General features: G+C 37.1%; 2 protein-coding genes across 2 annotated transcripts in view; both read left to right on the forward strand.

The window, feature by feature from the left end:
- Window positions 1-18,670, forward strand: part of LOC145779394 (uncharacterized) — a 242,422-nt gene that overhangs the window by 85,983 nt on the left and 137,769 nt on the right. The window lies entirely within an intron of this gene.
- Window positions 4,844-18,670, forward strand: part of LOC145779855 (uncharacterized) — a 43,822-nt gene continuing 29,995 nt past the window's right edge. Inside the window, exons 1-3 of the mRNA XM_082591519.1 lie at window positions 4,844-4,895; window positions 7,881-8,184; window positions 8,973-9,060. Of these exons, the coding sequence (XP_082447645.1) occupies window positions 4,846-4,895; window positions 7,881-8,184; window positions 8,973-9,060 (442 nt within the window). The 5' untranslated portion in view covers window positions 4,844-4,845. The remainder of the gene's footprint in view (window positions 4,896-7,880; window positions 8,185-8,972; window positions 9,061-18,670) is intronic.

Genomic DNA, 18,670 nt, shown 5'->3' on the forward strand with positions numbered 1-18,670 from the left:
CATCAAATATTTATGATTTGTAGACCTTCCAGATAACCCAATCACATTATGTTGATTCTATGTAAAGCGATGAAATACTGAGGTAAAGTTAATTTGTCAATTGCGTTTTTTATTACTTTCCTTCCCAGTGTGACTTCGACCGCATTGTTTCCGTAAGTCAAGACTGCTGAGGAATTTATATGCGATATTTTTGAACTAGGGTTTCGACTTTCAACAACAACTCGACGTCAAAAGACGTTTCATGGATGAAACAAATTGAACAGTTTTAACAACAGACAACAAGCTGGAATTTATAAGCGACTGGGATCTTTTGCCGATGCAGATTGTAGATAGTATTTTTGTTTCACCATGCTAGATGCTACAACCAACACTTGTTCTCAGGGTGAAGCAGCATTTTTCAATTGTTGATGTCTTGAGGTTTTTTATCTTTAAGTTTCACGAAGCTCGTGTTTTAGGGTTTGTCAGGACAAATTAATTTCCAAGGTAGCAGAACTTGTCGTTTTTATTATTAATGAACCTATAGCATTTGAGTCGGTTAAGATTGCAGCCGTGTTCTGATTAGGTGAAGCCATCAAGTCAACTTTAGTTGTAGAACGAGATCCTTTCCCATTTATTAAGGTTGTTGCAAGAGTAGATGGACGGCATCCTGCCCCAGCTAGTGAAATCTTGTCTTTTTTACATTGATTGAACGTCAACAGGCGTTGAATCAATGTAAAAGAATTGATTTTTCTGGCTGGGCTGGTATCAGAAGAGATTTCATTCTCGGAGGAGGTATTTTCAAATTTCCGCCAATTTAATGTCGTATAGTTGTAGTTGAAAGGAGAGTGAATACCCAGATAGCAAAAGTTGCCATTTTACATCATTTTAATGTTCAGTCTACGTAAAACGATGTAAAAATGACCTTTTTAGCCTGATATCGAAGAAGATCTACCTGTGTTCATGGTGAGAACAAATTTAGTACGAAACTGAACCAGCTTTCATTTCTTATCATTTCGTGTGACGTCAAATGCTGATGAAAGCAATTTGTTCCGTAGATATTGATGTCAATGAAATTGGGCCCAGTGAGCGCATCACTTCACCAAATCCGTTTTTACGTTGATTCATTGTCTGGTGTTGTCGCAGTGATGTTAAAAAAACTAACATGGCCACAAGAGTGGATTTGCTTTTAATGTCAAAACATTCAATCGTGCGTGTTTCTCGATGCTTTTAGTTAGTTACGGTAGTCACTGTCAAGAAGTGAAATTTATTGTAGTTTATAATTATTTACAGATTCCTGATGAGGACTTAAGTTAAGTCGAAAACGTTTGATATGTTGAACTATTTGTAAATATGTAATGTACTGTTGTAATGCTCAACCCTGTGTTATTGTTGTGTCTTGCCTGTCTTTGGTATAAAAAAGCAAACTCTCTCCCGAAACTATATTTTCTCCATTCAGAATATGCCATTTAGCCAGATTTGACTTATTTGATTTGACTCTGTTAGTTCACAGGAGAAGCATAGAAGGAAAAGCTTTATGTTAATTTGTTTAATATTTGTAGCTCGTTAATACTTTGTACAATCCTTGTGTAGTTTAGACTTTCAGAGTTTGCTAATTTTGATTTTCAAAGTACGTGTAATGACGTTAAATCAATGCAATAGTTACAGATGCTTTTTTTCTAGCAAATTAAACTCAGAAAGGTTAAACAAGGTGTTGAATGCTTAGCATTACTTTTAGAGGAGTCTTTCAGTTTCATCCATCCTGTTCTTCAAGATCAGTTAAGAGAAATTTATTCCCGAGGTGATTTGGCTCAGAAGAACCAGTACCGCATGTCCGCATCATTACAGAGTTGTGTGTGGGCTGGTATACAGGTTTAGCTGTGTGCAGCGTACGACATTGACAAAGTGGTGTAAAAATTTTAAAAGCAGAAAGAGCGCAATTGTCCAATGATGCAGAATTGTTCTTAAATAATGCATTATTTGTGACGTCACGAAACGAAAAGGTTTAAATGAAGATAAGCAGTTTAGGTTTTCCGTTAATCTGCAACCGGTACGTTCTATGTCGTCAAACTGATGTCCTCAACACCTACGCGTAGTGTTGCATGTAAAATTGTCACCAATTACGACTGCAATGGCAACTAGGTTTGAAAGGAAGATGGTAGTAAGGACTAAGGATGGCAGTGTGTCAACTATTTTTATTCTACATAATTTTCACTGTTGGTTAATTCAGATAGCTCTAGAAATCGGAAGATATTTTCAACCAACCGAAGTTTTCATGTGTATAGTCAGACATGTTATTTCAATTCAGAATATTGTCAGTTATTTTTTAATTTCTAATTTTAGAAACAGCTTAAAGGGATCTTCAGCGCTTGGACTTCCTTTAGTCGCTAAACATTTTCTTACCTCTTTAGAAAACGAGAACCTGCAGCCTTTAGACTAGAGAGTAGCCTACTAGACTTAATTTGCCATATTTAGAAGCTTTCTGCTTAGTAATGGTATGTTTTAAATTGCTCAAACATAACTATTCTCCGGTTTCTACTTGGACGAACTGAAGAATTGACTTAATAATAATAAGGCTAAATTGTTACGATTTGAGTTACCCAAGCCTGATAAGGAAAAGCACTTTGACATGTTCATTGTTCACTTTGCAGCAACTCTTACTTTCAAAGTTTGTGTGCGTTCAGTTACGTGTGCATCTTCGTTTTTGATTTTTTGAGTGTGTTGACAACCAGGAAAATAATTTGCTTTGATTCTTTTGATTTTTCATGTTTTTGCTAAATTTTCCGTTTAATTACACAATTCGTTATTCTTAATACTGTTTATTGTTGCATATCTTTCCAAAAGAAAACAGTTGATGATACAAGCACCATGGCAGCACCTATTTTCATCTCACCTTTCAGATAAACACACACAATTCCTCGTCACATGCGTGTATCCAACTGCCAAAATACCTTGTGATGAATACGTATAACTCACAGTTTTCTAGTAAACCAAGCGCTTCTAATGACCTACATTTCCCAGTTTTCAGTGGATTGAGTGGGATCTTCTGTATTCAGTACTTCAGGTGTCACTCTCGATCCTTGCCGACTGTTGCTATATGTGACGTCCCACTTTACTCCACACTTTTCCTGTGACGTCACAGAGTATGTTGTGTGGATCTTCCAAATAAGGATTTCTGTACAAAAGAACTCGTAAACATTTGCTGCATTGTTATGTTGATTCGACGTTTGATAAATGTACAGATAATCAAGTTTAGTCAGTTGGGTCGTGGGAACGTTGGCTGGGAGACATCTTGCTTTCGTCCCGCAATTAAGGAAACGATTCGCCTTAATAGTGCAACATGCTTGAACCGCAATGGCTTTGGAATTTGGCATTCATTTTCGATAGGATTCGCTTCTATAAATAAAAACACAAGAAAGCATTGAACCTTGGTCCTTTGCATCATGAGAATGCTGGTTTGCTAAGTCTGCTTTGGCAGTCCTTATGACGCAGCGCTATTGTATGGCTGAGTGTTGTTATTTACACTTGTGATGTTGTAAGAGTTGCGGATGTGACGTATTGGATCATCTAGAATGAATTGGTTTCTTATTAAATCACTTAAGACTTGATTAATCATTGGTTTGTTTATACATTTTCTTGTGGAATCGTTAAGCCAATTTAGAAGTTTTACTGTAATCAAAAGCAGGATTTACTGGTTGGAATTGTATGCTCAAAGTATTTGAACTAACCTAACAGTGAAGCAGTAGCTATAATCTAGCGGTTCGCTTAGAATTTTACAAACTATTCGGTTTTCAAAAAAAGATAAGGCTTGACGTTCAAACAGCGTTGATCGCTGGTATTGCGAAAGCTCTTCTTCACTAAATGTTCCGTTTCGAATTACGGAATCTCTTGGCTGCAAACTTTGACATGAAAGTTTGTTTGTAGAAAAATGTTTGAGGGTGGAATTAATTCTGTAAATGCATTAGGCCTATCACGAATGAACTGTTGGAAAAGGAATCAGACATTATTTTGCTCGAGATTGTCATTGTAGTAAGCCATGCTTAACGTCACAGTGATATTTTCTTACGTACAAATCTTGTAAAATTCCTTTCTCAAATGAACAAATTAAAAGTCATTCAAATTATATGATGACGCCATTACCAGCCCATGCACGACAGTCATATGCCTCCTTCAAAAACTACCTTTCTGAGCTTTAGGAATTCATGTGATAGTTAATAATAATGTGAAAGATCAGGTGTACATGTGTAAGCTGGCAAGTTGTTAAGGCCACTTGGATTATTTGCTTTGCGGAGTACGAATCTTGTTCATTCTGTGTAGAGCCTGTCTAAGTGTCTAATGTGCGCTGCTGTGGTGGCCATCGTTTAAGACTCAGTTCATCTGTCCGTTAACTCAAATGAGTAAAGCTGTTACAAATAAATTCTTATTACAGACTATTTTATGACGTTCAGATGTAAGTTGAGTATTGGTTTAAATTTTGTTGTTATTCTGCAGCTTGCTTGTTAATTGTGTTGTTGTGGTGTAGATTTTATTACTTTTCTAGTTTTTGTTTTATCAACTTTGTATATTTGCTTTTACAACTTCAAGCTAAAGATGCCTCTTGCAAGGAAACTATCTAACAGAGGGATTATTCGGATGCGAAAATCCGTCAGAGATAAAGTGGGAAAATATTCTCGAAGGTTGTCGTTGGGCCCCAACAAAATAAACCCCCCTAATGAAGACAGCAGCAGCGACAGAGAGGGTCAGCGCTTTAATTTTGATAAGTTAGACGCAACGGATTCTGATAGCAATGCCAATTCAAGTGCCCCACGAACCCCCAACTCTGCTTGCTCTTATCCGAGGTCTGCGACTGCTTCTCCAAGAGCGAAATCCATGTTGATTAAAAGAAGGTCTGGCAGCTTTGATTTATCCGATTGCGACAGGTAGGCTGCAACCCACCCATTAAACATCTCTTTTTACATTGATTCAACGTCTGTAGATGATGACACGTTAAATCAGTGCAAAAAAAAGTTGATTTGAATAGAGTTACTATTATTGAAGATGTCATTTTATCTTTTGTGCTCGCTTGACTTTCCCGAAAGGGAGAAGTTTAAATTTGGTGGGACAACAAAACCGACTAAATTGCTCTAAAACTCGACTTGAAGAAATGTCTGTGAAAATGATCACTCAATTTGACATTGAATGCTTCTTGCTTTAGAATAGTTTTTGTCATTCTTGTCTTGAAATGGTCCCTTTGGGCTACTATTACAAAAATGACTACTACTGGCTTTTAATCGTTGCTATTAGCGTGAATTTTTGTTAACTGCCGTAGCAAAGACAGCATCATAACGCTATTCGTGTTTGGAAGACAGAGCTCTAGCCAGACGTTGTTTGTATCATGGTGACCTCTAGTATATAGGCCACCATGGTTTGTATCTTAGGTGCTAGCATACTGCATATGCTTGCTTTACCTTACGGTGGTTCGGTGAAAGCATCGTACTATCAACGACAGATAAAATTGAATTAAGCTGTTTATCAAAAATTTGTTCATATCAAACAGTTAGTTTCTTATCCATGGTTTATTTACATAACAGACAAACGTTGAAATAACATTTGTTTACGTCTTGATTTCCTGTAGACAGATGAGAGTGTGTCTGCCACAGGATTGAACGACTTCAAGCGTTGCAGTGACGAGTTTAAAACATTACAACTGTATTGAAAATTTTCTTCATGAAGATTTCCACAAATTTATTGAATCCCCAATCAACCCCAGTGGTGGAAATATCCAATTTATTTTAGTTGGATATTCGCGCCTTACCTCTGCAATTGTTTCATTCTTGAACCAAGCCGAATTGAAAATCAATCGATCAATCAATGGTTTATTTGTCAGAAACAGGAACATAGTACATGTTTGAAATATGCAAGAGTAAGCAGAGATTACCCAAGTTTCCGACTGAACATGTTTATTGCGTATAAAACTGACAAACAACTTGATTTCCATAACATATCACTTACGATGCACTGTAGCTTTGTAAAATTAACGTTTTGATCTCTGTTTTGAACCAATGAAATGATAAGTTTTTTACCCTACTTGGAACCTCTGACCAGAGCATTGGTCCCAATACCTTCATGGACCTTTTGCCAAATTCTGTGTTTGATCTATTTATAAAATAGTTGTTGCTTGTTAGATATCTTGTGTTATGCAGATAGACGTTTATTTCAACACCACAATTATCTTTTACTCATGAAAACATGTGACTTAGTTGTAGTATATTTCATTGAATTATGTAATCTTCATTTGTGCCAGTAAATAACATTCTGTTGCATGCGCAGCCTACTCGGTAACAGCATTCCATGTCGATGCCATATTTGGTCAGTCTTTAAAATGACCTGTACTAATGAAGGTTGAATCTTATGAGATTGACATTTGATTTTTTTTGTTTGACGTTTGGGATTTTCAAAAACCTTTTGGTCACGTCGGAGAAAACTTAAAGAGAGTTCCACTTTTACATCACTTCACCGTTTGGCGACATTATAGTAATAAAAGACTAATAAGAGCAATTTTAGCTGGCTGTAAAAAATTCTTGATCACGTTTAGTTGAGACGTTGTTTCCCAGTCTGCCCTTGCCGTTTTCTTCATTTTTGTTGGGAAAGAGGTGAAGCCGGGAGTCACTTGATGCTAAAGTTTAGTACATGATATTATACAAACGTTTAAAGCTTTTCTACAAACGAAGTTTATTGGGAAGTATTTCGCACCGCACTGGCTTGTTAAAACTACCCTGCAACTCGCTTGTACCTCATATGTGGTCATTTTGCTCACAGTTTAATTCTGATCATAAGAAACATCATGTCTGATTTTTTGAACATTTTTCGCACCAACCTTTGCAATCACATTTGCGAAGTCAAACTAGCAAGACCATTTACTTTTTGTTTCTTTGTTGAAGTAAATCAGTGTCTGAACTTATTTCCGTTTGTAACTTTATATGTCAATCGCTATTTACCCCGACATTTATGAAACTCCGTAAATTTAATAACGAAAAACCAAGTGCAGACGTTTTGAAGACATCAGCTGTTTTTTATTCGTACGATATAGCATACAGTAGCGTTCACAGGGGGCTCCAGGGGGTACGTTTGGGCCCGGGCCAGGGATAACTTTAAGGGCTCGGAGTCATTCCAAGGGGGGCAAAGAACATGAAGAAGTCACGGATTATTCTTTCGATATAGTGCGTTTTTCTTAGAAGTTTATTTGAGCCCCGAAAATCTTTACTTGGGGCCCGAAAATCTTATTGCTACCAGGCCCAAATTATCCTCTCAACGGGCCAGATAGCACAACTTGATTCTAAACCTATTTATATCACGTGAGGATCTTCGGCTAACCGACCGTGGACGGAAGATATGTTTTAAAAAGACGGGAATTTTTTCTCTTTTGATAAGTGATATCGTCCATGTAGAAACAGTGATCCATCTCGCTTTCAGTACAAAACTGAGTACTCGTTAAAGGACAGCGAGCATTGCATTTCGCTAACCATGACGGTCCAGGCTTCATGCTAACTATTAAGATTATTCGATTAATAAATTTTTCTGCCGAAAAATAATTTTATGTCGTTTGTTTGGATTCAAATGCTTATAAACTTTTTTATTTCCAAACGCGCTGTGGTGACTTCCTAGCGCAAGTAGTTTTTTCTTAAATTTTACGGTTTCTTTCTCTTTTCAAATAGAGCCCTTTTAGGAAAATTAACATAGAAATGGAAGATTGAAACCTTGTTCATTTTCTCAAACAAAATCATTCTGGTGCATGTGACAGACATTTGCGGTAAACTTTTGTACTTCGACCAGGGATACCAAAACAGTGTGTTTAGGTATCCCTGACTTCGACATGTTTTTTGCAATGAAAGGGTTCAATAAAATTTGAAAATTATTTTTCACAGGATAAACCACAAGAACAACGATTTTTCTGCAATCAACATTTCAGCACCAACAATTCTTCAAGTCAATGGCAACACCTCTGAAGGTGATGAAGCCGGTAAGAAGCCATTGCCACCGCTGCGTGAAGCATCTCTGACATCACCAAACGGTCATGGCGATACATGTGAGCCGGGCCAGCAGGTGGGTATAAAGAGCGGTTACTTAAAGAAGCAGAGTGGAGGGAAAATTCGGACTTGGAACGAGAGATTTTTTGTACTGCGAGGAGATCAACTGCATTATTACAAGGATGAAGAAGGGAAACTTTTGGTAAATATTCTGCAATCTCTATACTTTAGTTGCAATGAAATTTTCTTTACTAATATAGCACAATTAGCACATTCACCAGTTCACTTACTGTACTGTTATGCTGGTTTTCAGCATAGTTTTGGTTTGCGAAGATTTTTGGCATTCGAGGAGACAAGAGGGTTTAAAAATTTACAAAACGAATTTTTAGTCTGACCCTGCAGCGCTGTTTTTACACTTGGCATATGACTGTCACAGCTTTTCATGCATTGCTACTGGTTTCTTATACTCCTGGCATGCTTGTGCAACGACAATAATTGCAACTTAGGTTTTCATCGGACCTGATTCTTTCGCTTCTATTTGATGAAATCGATCTCCATTTAAAAAATTATTTTTCATTTATTTTTCAGTTGTAATTTTTATTATTTAGATGTAAAATCAGTTATTTTTTGTTACTTGAAGAGGGTTAATATATGTATGGCCAAAAACGGTCGTAATTTATAGTTTATGTTTACTTTAATGTATTATGTTAAATGCCGTGTGGTTGCTTGGTTTTATCTGTCTATGGTTGAAGAAAGTCACCTCATTACCAAAATTGTATTTAAAAAGTATTGTTTTGCGACTTTTATGCGGCCAGTTGGGTCAAAGCAATAGTGCTGACGTTTTATTGTGCATTTCTCTGTTATATCATGAAATTGTTTTGATAAAAACTTTTACATTTCCATATTGTTGGAAAACCTCAATCAGTACAAAAGTAACAAATGTTTCACCTGAGACTTGATTGTTGGTAATAATACCCATTTTGCTCTTAGGCCTCAATTTTTCTCCCAGGAAGCAAAATCGCCACCCATCCTGTCCGCCCCAATGACACACACAAATTTACTTTCGAAATATTTCCAGGTAAGCCTCGAGTTTTCAAAACTAGTTTGCCAACATAGCAAAGTTATTTCCACAATTTTGACTGCGATTGTATCCCAAGATCTACCTCAATGTCCTAAACTAAGGCTGAGTCCATTTATCAAAAAGAAAATTTTACTAATATTGGAATGAAAAAATGCATGATAAATGATCCGGAAAAATTCAGTTTGACCCTGAAAAACTGATCGAGAGTCAATTTATATTTTAGACTTGTATCAAAACGTAAACGAGAATGAAAAGGTAAAGAACCCTGCCCCAACGTAACAAAACTTGTCTGCTATGCATGCACTGTACCGTACGTCTTACCATGCAGTTTTATAAGCATAAGCGTTGTGTGAGTGATACAGATACTGCAGTAGTTGATGGCCCGACGGCTGAAAACTTTACACTGTCAATCCGGGTAACCTGCCTGCGAGTCAAAAAGTTCCAACAAGTATGCAAATGAGTCTTGATGGTTGTATAAGAGGCTTTCCCAATTCGACGGTAAAATAGTTTAATTATTTCAGATTTCTTAATCTCACTAAGAGTGAGCGATAAATTTTTGTTTCGTGAACACTTTCTTAAGTAAAGCAACGCACTCGATTGTTTAGGTTACTTTGACAAACTGAAAGTAAAGCTCATGTTACTTTGTAATCGAGCGCTAGTCGAGGCCACAGTGGCCATTTTGTTTCCGCTCCGCAATATCCTTCCACTTTGTCAGTTTCATTTTAAGTTATTTGAAATCAGTCTATCATCGATTCAGATTATTGCACCACCGTTTCATTGTGCTTTCAAAATTTACTTTGTGCCTTAATATTACATTCACAAACATCAAATTAACAAAAACAAAATTATATTTGTTTCACCACATGTTCTTTTATCAGTGTTTTGGTCAATATTATTCTTCATTTCACGAGCCATTAACGTTGTATGCAGATAGAAGCCGATCCAATCGATTATAAACCTGTCTGGAACACCATGGCATTATTATTGTTGCGATAGGCTCGCCTTGCAATGGCGCCGGTTGTGTTTGCGAATCGAATACTTGATGCTCACTTTCGGAGAAAAACATCTTACTTTTTTACTGTTTTCCAACGTTACTTAAATGCAAAATTGAAGGAAGATGTTTTGTGCTACCGTTCGACTTCCAAGTTCCTGTGGCAATGAATTTGGAATATCGCAAACATTTTTGTGTTCAGGCATGCCTAGGTTGCATGTTCCTGACGTGGAGTATAGGTGAAGGTGTCATAAATCCAGGGGGGTAAACTTGTTACACAAGATTTGTTTTCTGCAGAGGGTTTTCCGTGTTGTGGCACACTGTGTCCCATGAACTTAAAAAAGAAAATGATTTTGTGGGTCTGAAACCCATCTGGCAAAAGTAACCCTACATTTAATGCCGCTGTTGGTCTGGATTAAATTAAGAAATATTCATTGGCTGCTGAATATGTCTATGATCACGTCCGTCTCGTTACAATCAAATAGCACACCTTACAAATTATGGGTCGAGTAATGTGTGTTTGCTTTTGATGTGGCGCAATATTTTATAAGTTTGAGGTTTGCTTGTTTGTGAGCGTCACTACTAATTAGAATTATTTTCATGATTCTTGGTATCTGTGATTGATTTGTAACCATGTATGTATTTTTTCTATTAATTGTGGAATGGTTTTTGCTAATTGACTGGTTTTCTTTAAAACTTTACCTTGGCCACTATGCAAATCTGTAGTCTCAGCCGTTTCTGCCATACCTTTGGGCCAGGACAAGCTCATTTAACTTTCGCAGAAAAGTTTAGTTTTTATTGGGTTGTGGTGACTCTGACTATTGTTGTGTGTGCCATGTTTTTTTTTTACAATTAGCAATTCGTTTCGTGACGTCAAAAGTGAATGGTTGGAGCTTCCATTGTGACGTCACTGGTGTGTGGGTGAAGCTTTCTGTCGCCCTTTGGATTCGGGAAGTGGATTGACCTAAGAATCTCTGCAAGTCTAGCTCCCTGCTTGGAACGTTGCTACAAACCTGCACTACTTGATTGGCTGAAAATTTTCCCTTGCAAATGAAGTGTTGTTGCTAGTTAATATTTCATGCACATGGTGTCGCTAAATAGAGTATTGTGGTTATTGACAAGCTCGCTGCTTGTTGAGCAGTTTTGCGTCATTCGTGTCAGTGAAGTAGTTATTGATTGAGTAGGAAGTAATCATGAACACTTTTGTTGTGGTAATAATCATTCACTTGACTTTGGGTGGGCTGAGGAAGTTTGAATGCTGCACTGCTTTTTAGTCATCAAACGTTTGAATTGTAAACTTGTCGACTTGAAGTAAGCCAAAGTTGTGAAACAGTCGAATTATTTTTTGATTCTTTAAAATATTGCCCTCAGATTTGGTGTTACAAATAGTTGTCATCTTATCCGGACTAAGGACCGGTCGTGGGGATAGATAGTCGGGGTGGTCCACATCTGGCGGTTATTTCAAGGGGCGGTCCATGTTGACTGATGCGAGAGGTTTCTATAATGTTACACTTGTTGAACTTAAATTGCATTTTGTAATTTTGTATTTTACAAAATAAGTGTTGCCAAACCAAACGCGTGGTTTTGTTCCTTCAGTATGAACTTTTTAACTTGCTTGTTGCCAATCGAGTGGTATTTTTATTTCATTAGGCGACAAAATTTCGCACTGTTCCACAAAGTTAGATCTAGTTTGTTATTACGTCATAATGTGATCACACGTCATAGGAGGGTAGTCTCAGACGTGCAATCGCTTCAAGCATTAACCTTGGTAATAATGATGTCCACATTCATCTCAGTCACGGATGAGGGAAAGTTAACCACTTTAATTTATTAGTGTCATGTGCTAGTGTTGTGGCTTGAATACATTTTGACATTGCTGCTCGCTTGTGCTTTGCATGATCTGACAACGCATCGAGGAAACATCAACACTTTGGTTTCCTGCCACCTGCTTTTAGGTGGTTTAAAGATTGATTTTTTGGATGTTTTTTTTAAACCGTTTGCGTTGTTTTTTCCTATTTTTGGTGCTAACTTATGAAGTTATTTTGTTGATTTGTCTTTTTAGCAGACAATTGTCTTTGTAAGACTGTTCCTTGCAAAAAGTACCACATTGCTTCACCACAGATGCGAATAGTTGTTGTGCCTTCGTCAGACATTTACTGGGGATGATTTCCATCAGTACTTCCGGACGTGATTACAGCTTTATTGCTCGTTATCGTTGTATTGCACTTGCTCCAAAGCCAAGGTCATTGTTTACTTTACATAACAATAAATTTAATGGTGACTGTGTTTGTATGGTACGATGCTATGTCATCAACAAGGCTGCTATATGCTTCGGAATAAACGGACATTATTTTAAGCTTTCACCTCGCTAGTATTTCACTTGAGCAGATGGGTCAGACAATGCCGAGCAGGGTTTTTTGTAAAGTCAATGTCTTCTCAGTTTTGCTGCTCTAGGAAGCTGGTGCGATGGTTCTTCTTCAAAAATCTGACCTTAAAAGTTAAAACTCGTTTTTGTGTCATCGAGCATGGTAGGCTGCTAAAAGTGACACCAGACACTGCTCCACTGGATTTGTTTTTCCAATATTTAATAAAATTTTATAAGAAACCACACAACAGCAACTTTTTTAAGAGCTAGAAAGGGTAGTTTGTTTGAATAAGAAAATTCGCAAATTAACGACTGACATCTTATCCTGCTTGTTCTAACTTGAATCGGTTAATAATCGTATTATCCTAGTAAGCAAAATTAGTCTTCTGCACATTGATTCAACGTCAGCAAGTTTTAAACCAATGCAAAAACGACCAATTTTTAAAGCTGAGATAAAAAGACATCACATTTATCAGATTTCGGTGGCTGAAGTCTCACAGCATCGAATGACATTACCATGACAACAGCAAATAGGGATTGAGTAGTAAAATTTAGGACGTTTGTCACGACCAACCCATGTTCCTAATACCCAACACGGTTACTTTCATCCTACTGTAGTTGGTACCGTCAAATCAAAGCTTGTTGGACGTGTTAAGACGTTAAATTTACAAATTTAAATTGTGGTGTTCATTGCAGAAAATACTTACAGATTTTCTTGTTCAAGCTGTCATAGAATATTATTATGGCTCAGACATATCTCAGGCTCCCAACCACATTGAAGTTGTGTGGAGTGTTGTTAAGGTGGTTGAGCGCGAATATGTTGTTTCAACAATGTGTGGTCGAGAAAAGCATGAAAACAAGAAATAAGCCCGATTGTGACCAATAAATCTGTGTTGGTCCCAAACAAACAGGTTGGAACATAAGCCATCAGATAGCGAATGTCAAAACAGTTTGCAACCTTGTGCTTGGTTTGTTTCATGATTGACAAAGCCACAAAACCAAACCATATCTGCTTTTGAACATTTGAACCACAACCAGGTATTTTTAGTGAAACAAGTTGTCTATAAATAGACCCCACTATGACCCCGAGAACGTAGACCAAAAGCACGAGGCTGAAGTGCTTGTGTTGAAGCTTATTTGTCGTCTAAGTGATGTTGTTAAACAAAAACAAGACGTAGATCAGTTGTTTTTGTGTATAAAGTGCAGAAGATGTTTATAAGCTTGATGTGTTAGCTTGTCGTTTTTTGTTGGTTCTTTTTAAGTGTTTCTGAAGTGGTTCAAACCAATTTAACCCACTTGTATCAAGCAATAAACAGCAAAAACCCCACAAATATTGGTGGTGTTTTAACAACGAAATTCTGATCAAAATAATTTTTTGATCAAAAGATACGGATCAAAAGAATTTTTTGAAGAATTTGTAAATTTTTCTTGGAAAATTCCGAAGATTTTTTGTTTATTAATCGCATCTTAGCTTTCTAAGTAAGATAGGGAGCAATGTCACCAAGAACGGTAATTTAAACGAGTCAACAAAGCTTTGGTTGATTATTTTGATTCAAACTTTCCACTTGTTTATGTTTTCTTAACCCGGGACTATGAGAGTAGTAAACTCTTCGAAGAACGTGAAAGATTCTACACAGCCTTCCTTGTTTGAAACTTTTCATTTTCTTATTTAGATTTCGTCTAGTACTGTTATGTATTTTTCTTTGTATCTCTTTGAAAAAATGCGGTTTAGTATAAAAATTAGTATTAGTATAGTAAATCGAAATTAGTACAGCCACTTACTTACTTTATCTAGTCAAATCACACGGTGTACAATTCCTTTAAAGTAACAGATTACTGATATGACTGTGCCAAACCCAGAAACTCTGTTTGCAATTTTACAACGTCTATGAATGTTGCTGCTTTGTAATTTAAGCTGCAAGGAAGGGATATCCTCATTATTTCAGTTTCTTTTTAAAATTCCAATGCGGTTTTGTTTCCCTGCATGCCGCTTTCTCACGGCTGCTATGCCATTCTGTTCCGTGCAGCTGAAATATTATCTTCGTATCAATGCTTTTTCTCATACAATATCCTGTGCGTTTGTTATTGGTTGTTTGTGAAAATAATTTTTAAATTACCAGCACTTTCAACAGGTTGTGCACCTATCAAGACTGTGACTAAGTCTTTTTCTGCCACTTGTTTCATATATAAAGTTGCAATTTGACATCCATCGTCTGTACACTTTCTTAATGCTTTTCTTCTTCAATTCGGTACGTTTGCTTATTATTTTGATGTTGTTTTCATACATAAACCCTTCTCTGATTCCCGCATACCCAACAGTGACCTGTGTTTCGACGGTTATCATTAATACAATCAAGTCGATTTCTGAAAGATGCATCCAGAAGATTTCCTCAAAAATACCAATTGTCTCTTATACCACGTATTTTTTAAACATAGTTTAGGAGCTTTTGTGTTTTATGTAAAGCTACGAAATGATGTGCTCACCAATTCTTCCATCGTTGCTCTTCCTCGTGCACTTGGGGTCTGTCTCCACTTTCGACTTTCCCTGGATGGTAATCATCACAGTAAAATTCTTCCATACATGTCCTCTGCTGGCTTCCTGAGAGCTTTTATTGGTTTTCAAACGTAATCTTCATTTCGATCTGACACGTTGCAATAATTTTTTCTTCCCCTCTCCAACTGAGTATCAATAATCTTCGGAAATGCTTATGGTGATACTTGGTTCATCAATTTCCACGTGTTCCAAACAGCAGGTGGAGTTAAAAGTGAGCGTTTTTGGGTTACCTTGTTACTTGCAATTTTTACCGTTTTTATAGAAAAAAATATGCAGTAACTCCCTTTTCTTGTGCAACGTTTCACATTGAGATTAGATTCAATGATTCAACGTCTGCAGATGTTGAATCAATGTAAAAAAGACTGATTTGCTCTCTAGGTAGTTGCTCAATATAGTAAGTATAGCGTTCTGGATGAAGCATGTTGAGCGATTGTCATCTATAACTTTGGTTTGCCGCTAGGGTTTCATGTGTATAGCCTAATTTTGTATACATTTCCGATAACGTATTTCAGGGAAAATCCTAAAAGATCACCAAATCTTTAGTTGCGGCGGGATAATGCAAACGCTTTAGTCAATACTCATTCACTATGTCAATAGGCTGCCATAAATACAACCAATAACTTTTAAAACTATTTTTTGCCGATCATTCATGCCTACACTAATTTCAAAAGCAAACTTTGCACTCGTGTGGTTTCACCAAGAATAGAAGTGTGTTGGGTTTGTAAAGTTAACCTTGATGTTGATGATACAGGCCGGTCAGTAAAGCTACAAACAAACTTCGTAAGCTCAAATGCGTCTGTGTTGACATGTACAACAGCATTAGTGAGCGTCACTTTCGAGAGCACCTGTCCCAAACGTACCACCAGATTGAAACAACTTCTCCACTTCCCTTTCGCTCGAAACCCATACACAGCAGCAGTGTTCCCTTTTTTTGGTTTTTAGATCTTGCAGGTCGTTCGCAATGATTCTAAGAGTACGACCTCAATGAAGCTGGCAGTCTAGAAAGTTTGAAATCACAACATTATGAAAGCAATGTGCTTTATTTCCCGATTATTTAAAAACGTTAAAGATATTAGATGTTAGTTGTAACTAATTTTGATGAAATTATAGACCAAGGTGAAATTTGTGTGAAAGTAATTTCATTATCATGTGATATAATTATAGCGATAACATCTCGCAACTCTTGTTCGGCAATTTACTTATCATTTTGACGTGCACGCAATATCCGACGTTTCCAGTTTAATTTGTTCTGAAATAACGGTGTTGGACGACAGGGTGCCGCCATAATTATAGCTTTATGTTGAATCAATGAAACGAAACTTGTTTGGTCGACCAGACCGTGTGTCACTTGTCAATTACATTGCTTTCATTGTATCTGTGCAGATTTCGCATTTGAAGTTGTGTCTCCAGCTTTAACTTTTGCAGATAGGGGGTTAGTGCGTTTGTGATTCGTGGCTCAACTACGAAGTCAATGGTGCTACTTTGATTAAATCGGGACACCAAATCAGTCGTTTTTTGCATTGATTCAACGTCTGCAGACGTTGAATCAATGTAAAAAGACGACTGATTTGCTGCCTGGAAAAAGTCACGCGAGATCAAATTTTAATCAATCTGCTTTTTCATCAATGATATGAAGTTCATAAGACGGCACAACTGGGTGCAATGGCTTTGTGTGTGATGATATCCCATCATTGTAGGGGTTACTACCACAGTTTTGTTTGGCCGCGGATGAGTCTGAAGTTGAATTGGTTTACTCGCTGTGGCTGCAGTGTTCATGTGATGGAATGGAAAGTAAAAACAGAAACATATTTTTATTTGTTTTAATGCTTCAACAGCGTTTCACACATTATGGCAATGAACATCCTCACAGCGCACGATATCCCAGAGAAATATGCCGCAAATGATGGTAAAAAAAACATTCAGTTAGCAACGGGTTGACAGACTTCGCAAATATTTGACGAAAACCAACCTTGCTTTGTTTGTTTTGATTTTCGAAAAGCAAAACTTTTTTTCACATCACTTTCTTTGGTCTGCAAATATTGGGGCAGCGTATTTAATCGATTTAACATAGAAAGGTTATTAGAATTAGTGGCAAGCAATTAATGCAATTGTCCTTGTTTCACTTCGCAGTATCCTTTTGTAGTTGTTTAACCTTTTAACAGCAACCAATCAATTGTGAAGTGTCATAATTAGGGGCCTATTTTTTCTTTCATAAATGGAAACACTTCTTCATGGAACTGCCGTTGCATCGTTTCTCGCTCAAGGTTTCCTGTGGCGACATGGATGACTTAAGTTGTGTTTATTTTTCACAACGATGTGTCTTAAATTATCCATATTCATGGAACCAATGTATATTATCGACAGGAAAAAGCGTCTAATTCATCCATCATGAGTTTAGCAGCTACTTGGTCTGGTTAGAAAATATTTACTTTTTTCATTTTTAAAAAGCAAAAAATATAAAAAGTCGTTTATTTCGACAGTTTATAAACGTGCTGGAACAAACATCTCATCATCATCCATTCGGGCGCACCCGGACACCATTCACATTGCTATTTCGAAACATCCATCAATTCAGACATTTGTATGGTTCAAATATTTCATCTCTTGTCACGTTCATAAAATAGTAATCTCATTTTGACAAAATATATAAAATCAAACAATTTATTCCGCAGTAACTGAACATAAAAATGAAACTCGCTTTCACGAAACAGAACATTGTCATATGTGAACGGCAACGAAGACTTACCCCAACCAACTTAAAAATAAAATTGCCGTTTTCTGTAGTGGATGCAATAAAATCGTGTTGTTTCTCGGCAGCCGATTTGTAGCAAGAATTGACCGCGATAGGCACGTGTTTCGCCCATGATGCTGGGCTTATCAGTATCGCACCGTACTTTCGATAAATCTTTAGCAAAAACCTTCTTATATTATATTAGACTGTTTCAAATACCACTTTGGTGCACTCAGCCATCCTACTTTCGTGATTTCCTTATTTGGCCAAACCGCTTTTGAAATTGAACGTGGTAGTTTCGGACACAACCTTATTTGTATTTTACGCTTTGTTTCATTTAGACCGTATTTTCAGTTTGTTTTAATTTTCATTTAATTTCCTTCAAATTGGTTGAGCACACTGAGGAAGATCTCCTGACATGGATTACTTAGGCTTTTATTTACTATATTTTGCGATTCAAACTGTAGGAATGCACAAAATCGCCTTGAACGTTCAGTTTGAAGTCCGCGGATTATTTGCGAAGCCGTAAAAAGCCGAAGAGTTGACAACTCGGCAACTGTCAGAACAGAAAGACATTTCGGTTAATTGCAGGCTGTAGACGGAAAGATGGAGTGATTTTGCCTGTCGGTTTAACTCCACTCGCATGACTAATGCTTGGATAATAAGTGTTGTTGTCTTTTTCTGTTTTTGTTCATAAACTTTCAAACTTTGTACGTTGCTATAATGTCCACTGAGGTGTAAGCAATGTCAAAAATCTGTAGTTTGGAGACCTGGTGTAGATTTCAACAGCCTGGGTCCGAAGAGCAAACACGGAGCAGACGAGAAGGCCTTTGTCTACCTTCGATTGGATATTTGTTCAGGCCCAATCCTTCACTTATGTTGAAATTAGTGACACCTTTACCAATATAGAGGCAAGTTTACTTCTTACATTTCAAGCACCTTCACTGCTACACGTTACGGTACGAG

The sequence above is a fragment of the Aplidium turbinatum genome, chromosome 11 (assembly GCF_918807975.1).
Source record: "Aplidium turbinatum chromosome 11, kaAplTurb1.1, whole genome shotgun sequence".
In the NCBI taxonomy this organism is placed as follows: domain Eukaryota; kingdom Metazoa; phylum Chordata; class Ascidiacea; order Aplousobranchia; family Polyclinidae; genus Aplidium; species Aplidium turbinatum.